This window comes from Phaseolus vulgaris, chromosome 6 (genome assembly GCF_051622355.1).
Source record: "Phaseolus vulgaris cultivar YP4 chromosome 6, ASM5162235v1, whole genome shotgun sequence".
Classification (NCBI taxonomy): Eukaryota; Viridiplantae; Streptophyta; class Magnoliopsida; order Fabales; family Fabaceae; genus Phaseolus; species Phaseolus vulgaris.
Window position 1 is genome coordinate 8,916,860 of NC_143503.1, and position 5,002 is coordinate 8,921,861.

A 5,002-nucleotide genomic window follows, 5' to 3' on the forward strand; every position below is an offset into this window, starting at 1 on the left:
TCCTTTCATGCTTTTTCTCAATTTTATTTGTCTTTGGTTCTTTGTTTCTGATCAAAGGTAATTTCTTTTTGAATTTGAATTGTCCATTGTTATTGTTTTTTAATTTTATTAGACTTTATTGTGTAGGCTGCATTTGAAGAAGTGTCTGAATATCAGTTTGAAGAACACGTTGCTGCTTAATGTGTAGCCTGCATTTGATCTTCAATGTGTAGGATCAAAGATAGGAGAATATTGCTTTTTGGTCTTTGATTCTCTGTTTCTGAAAAAAAAAACTTTCTTTCTAACATGCAAAAGCTTTCTTAAATTTATTATTCTCTGTTCTTTTTATCAAAGTTTCGAACTTTGATCTTCTCTGCCATCGTTTCATTTTTTTGTTTTGTTAATATGTTTTCTCATGTTTTTTATCACTTTGGTCTCTTTGGTTCTCTGTTTCTGATAAAAAAGCTTTCTTTCTCACATGCAAAAGCTTTTTTAAATTTCTTTTTATTTTTGTTTTCTCTGTTTTTTTTTATCAAAGTTGCAAACTTTGATCTTCTCTGCCATCCTTTCACGTTTTTTCTCAATTTTATTTGTCTTTGGTTCTCTGTTTCTGATCAAAGGTAATTTCTTTTTGAATTTAAATTGTCCATTGTTATTGTTTTTGACTTTTATTAGACTTTATTGTGTAGGCTGCATCTGAAGAAGTGTCTGAATATCATTTTGAAGAACACGTTGCTGCTTAATGTGTAGCCTGCATTTGATCTTCAATGTGTAGCATCAAAGATAGGAGAATATTGTTTTGTGGTCTTTTGTTCTCTGTTTCTGAAAAAAAAAAACTTTCTTTCTAACATGCAAAAGCTTTCTTAAATTTATTGTTCTCTGTCCTTTTTATCAAAGTTTCGAACTTTGATCTTCTCTGCCATCCTTTCATTTTTTTTTGTTTTGTCAATATGTTTTCTCATGTTTTTTATCACTGTTTTTTGTCTTTAGTTCTCTGTTTTTTTATTAAAGTTGCAAACTTTGATCTTCTCTGTCATCCTTTCTTTTTTTCTTTGTCAATATGTTTTCTCATCCTTTGTCTCCTTATGGTTCTCTATTTTTTAATTTTTTCACCGTTACTATTTTTTAAATTTGTGATTTATTTTCATTTATAATGTTTTCATCTGTTAATTTTATTGTTTCTTTTTTACATGCAAAAACTTTCATGTTTTTTCTCAAATTTTTTTGGTCTTTGGTTGTCTGATTCTGATCAAAGTTTGCAACCTTTGATATGTTTATGAATATGTTTTCACCATATTTGGTTGCTTATGGTTCTCTGTTTTTTACTTTTTTCACCATTACTATTTTTTAAATTTGTGATTTATTTTCATTTATAATGTGTTCATCTGTTAATTTTATTGTTTCTTTCTGACATGCAAAAGCTTTCATGGTTTTTCTAAAAAAAAATTTGGAAATCAAGATTTGGCGCCTGATTATTGCTTCAAGAATAAAGTTTCACCATTTATACCATCTCTATCTTGAAATAAGTTTGTAAAAACTGTAATTTGTAAAATTTAATAAAAAAAAAAATATAAAGTGGATTGTGGAAATTCATGTGGCGCCAATTTTGAGAAAATTTATTACAATGTTTCAATGAGGTTTGTTTGTATTACGACACACATTTATCAATGTTTTCTCCAATAATGTATAAACTTGAATAAGCCTTCCCAAAACTGTAAAAAGTATGTGCAAAAGTATTTTTTGCTGCATGGACTGCATTTTCAACATTTTTTATGGTTTATGAGAAATGTTTGCAGATCTGTATAATTCAACCTGGTGTGTTTCATGAAGTCAACCAATTGCCACAGCTGCCAATCCTATGAAGTTATGGGTGGTAGAGCAAAAGGTCTGTCATAGCCTTTCCCAAACGTTGTTCAAATTGGGCTGCCAAATAGAAAGTGGATTCTGGAAAGTATCATTAAAACGATACTAATTTTGTCTGGATTCATAACATTGTTTGAATGAGGTTTATGAGAGCAGTGCACAATGATCAATTTTTTCTTCAATAGTGTATAAAGTACAAGAAACCATCCTAAAACTGTAAAAAGTATGTGCATAATTGCTTTTGTATATAGGCAATGTGATGTACCTTTCATTGTCTAGAGGGGAGAATTCTTGCAAGACAATTAATTTATGTCTGCTCTAAAAAAAGTCGTGTCTTAGGTTTACCTTAACTGTGTTAAAATTTAGTTGACACATGGAAAGTTGAATGTGGAAAGCATATACATGGAAAGCTAGGTAATGCTGACTCTATTTAAATGAACTTCAACATTGTGAATACATTCAGATTGAATTTTATTCTGTCATTGTGTTTCTCTCACTAAAATTGTTTTCTCTATTTTGTGGAATACACTATGTCTATATTGAAATTAGATCAAACAATGAATGTGTTAAATGACATGAATTCAACAAAGGAGTCATGGAATGTGGTTGTTAGAGTCTTACAGCTATGGTGTGTGTAAGATTTCACGAAACAGAAAATCCCTTTTTCACTAGAGATGGTGCTACAAGATCAACAAGTAAGTTTTCCATAAAACTGTTGTGACATGCATATATTTTATATGTGTTGCTTTTGAACATGTTTTCCTTATGTATTTTTTTAGGGAGTACGAATCCATGCATGTGTGAGGAGGACACTAATATATAAATTCCAGAGTCAGATATCTGAAGGTCATGTGTATTCCATCCAATCGTTTAGTGTGGCATCCAATTTAGGATCTTACAGAATAACTAAACATGCTTATAAGATTAACTTCCAATATGGAACAAAGGTATCTTTAATGGCTAATGAAGTGGTACCACAAACTAAACCATATTACACCCCTCTTTCACTACTTTTTGTCGATGACTTTGACACTGATTTTTTAGTGGGTTAGTTAAATTAACTTTTTTGCTGGTTTTTGGTATCTTTTCAATACAAGTTTTTTGTTATTAACTTCAGTAGTGTTTTACACATATATAATTGGAATTCTGACTGAGCGGGAGTTGACAAAGGAAGGAAAAGTTACCAAAATGAATGTCATCTCCATAGATTGTGATGGGTAATCTTCTAACTTCTATCCACCATTTTTTTTAAACTGATTGTGTAACAGAGTTGTGAGTTGTTTTGTGAGAGTAGTTTTAGGATTCAATGCACCCATTTTGGGACTTATGTAGATAAGTTAAATGCATTTCTGTCAACTGGGGAAGTAGACAATGCAGTCATATCTATAGAATTTGCCAAAGTCAAGTTCTTCAGAGGTATCATTTTGGATGAATCAAAGTATCTTATCTCTATTATTTGTTATTAGTCTTGATTTCTTAATTTTCTTACATGTTAATTTTTTATTATATAGACAACATCTATGTTCAGAACTGTATTGATTGCACAAGAGTGGAATATAATGTACTGACTGAAGAAGCATTACTGTTGAAAAAAAGGTACTTTAGAAATATCATTATTTAATATTGGTCAAAAGCTTTTTTTAATGTATTATAATTTGTTTTTAATGGTAAAGGATGTTAGAAACAATGGAGTCTCCATCCTAGGGGCTCAGCCAACTGTGTGAATCTTCAAAGCAAATTCCTAAAGATGAGTTTCTTCAGTCCACCACCAGGAACACCATAGTAGGATTGAAGGATTGTAGAGAAGTAAACATCATTATATATTTTAAATTCTTATCTGTCTTTTGTTTCCACTTATTTTTACATTTTATTGAAACAGGTCAATACATTCATAGTTCTTGCAACTATAAAACATGTTGTGGATGATGATGATTGGTGGTATACTGCATGCATCTGTAACAAGACAGTTTACCCCAACTCCAAAATGTTTTTTTGTGAAAAATGCAATAAACACGTAATAAAGGTCACCCTTAGGTACACGTTTTGAAGTATATGTTATTGATATCTACTGGAATATTGATTATAGTACAATATTAATGTGTTGTGTTGAACATATTGTATTTGTATGGCAGGTATAAAGTGCAACTTCGTGTGATAGATGACACTGATTCTACAACCTTCATGCTTTTTGACAGAGAAGCAAGTTCACTGCTGAGTAAATCATGTGTTGAAATATTTGAAAGCCATGATAAGGTTATTGTTGCACACCTTTAAATGTTAATTATATATATATATATATACATACATACATATATAACTCGTGCATTGATTAATTTGAATTTCATTTTTATTTTAGAACGGAAATCTTCCAAATGAATTTGCACAAATATTGGAGAAAAAGGTTTTGTTTAAGGTTGATTCAAAAATGGATAAAGGCTTCAAGTTTGAGCAAACCTTTAGAGTTAAAAAATTGTGTGGATGAAGACATCATTCAACGTTTCATCAGTGACAATAATAGTTCATTGGTAAGTTATGTTTGACTGTACAATGTCTGTAATATAAAATGTCTATTAAGTACTGATTTTTTTAAATCCTCGTTTGTTTAATAAGGAGATATATGATCAAGATGGAAAAAAAGGAAAAGGAAAGCTAGCATTAACAGATGCTTACTGTGAGAACATCACAAAGGTATAAATAAATTCTAATAGACAATAGCATTACTTGAAAACATTTGTTCTAAAAGTGTGTGTATTGAAACAGGATTTGTTGACAAAGTTTGGGAGTGAATGCAATGACAGTGTTATAGTGACTCCACTCAAGAGACAATCTCCACCATTGTTGCAAGTTGGAGAGGACAATCTGCCACTCAAAACATTCAAAAGAAATGTTAAAATTGAGAAGTGAAATGTTATTTAAAATTTATGTGTGACATTTGATCTTTTGAGGATATGAGAGCAATTTGCTTACTTATGTAATATTGTAGTGGATTTGATATATTATGCAAAACAATGTCATAACTATTTTATGTTTTGAGGATATTATGATTATTATTATATATGACATGTTATGTATTCCATTGTATAGTTGTGTATTGCTATTTTGTAGGTTTGTATGTTTTGATCCTCAATGAATGAAGATTGTTAGAGTATGCTGAAAGTTT

The 5,002-nt window shown here is 30.2% G+C and overlaps 1 protein-coding gene across 1 annotated transcript; it reads left to right on the plus strand.

Annotated features, from left to right (window-relative positions):
- The first annotated feature begins 2,516 nt into the window (after positions 1-2,516).
- Positions 2,517-4,746, plus strand: LOC137816931 (uncharacterized). The gene is made up of 8 exons (XM_090303809.1): positions 2,517-2,537; positions 2,622-2,789; positions 3,111-3,258; positions 3,354-3,438; positions 3,975-4,095; positions 4,199-4,303; positions 4,453-4,530; positions 4,603-4,746. Exons 1-8 carry the CDS (start codon positions 2,517-2,519, stop codon positions 4,744-4,746), a joined length of 870 nt encoding a protein of 289 aa, XP_090159935.1.
- The last annotated feature ends 256 nt before the right edge of the window (positions 4,747-5,002 follow it).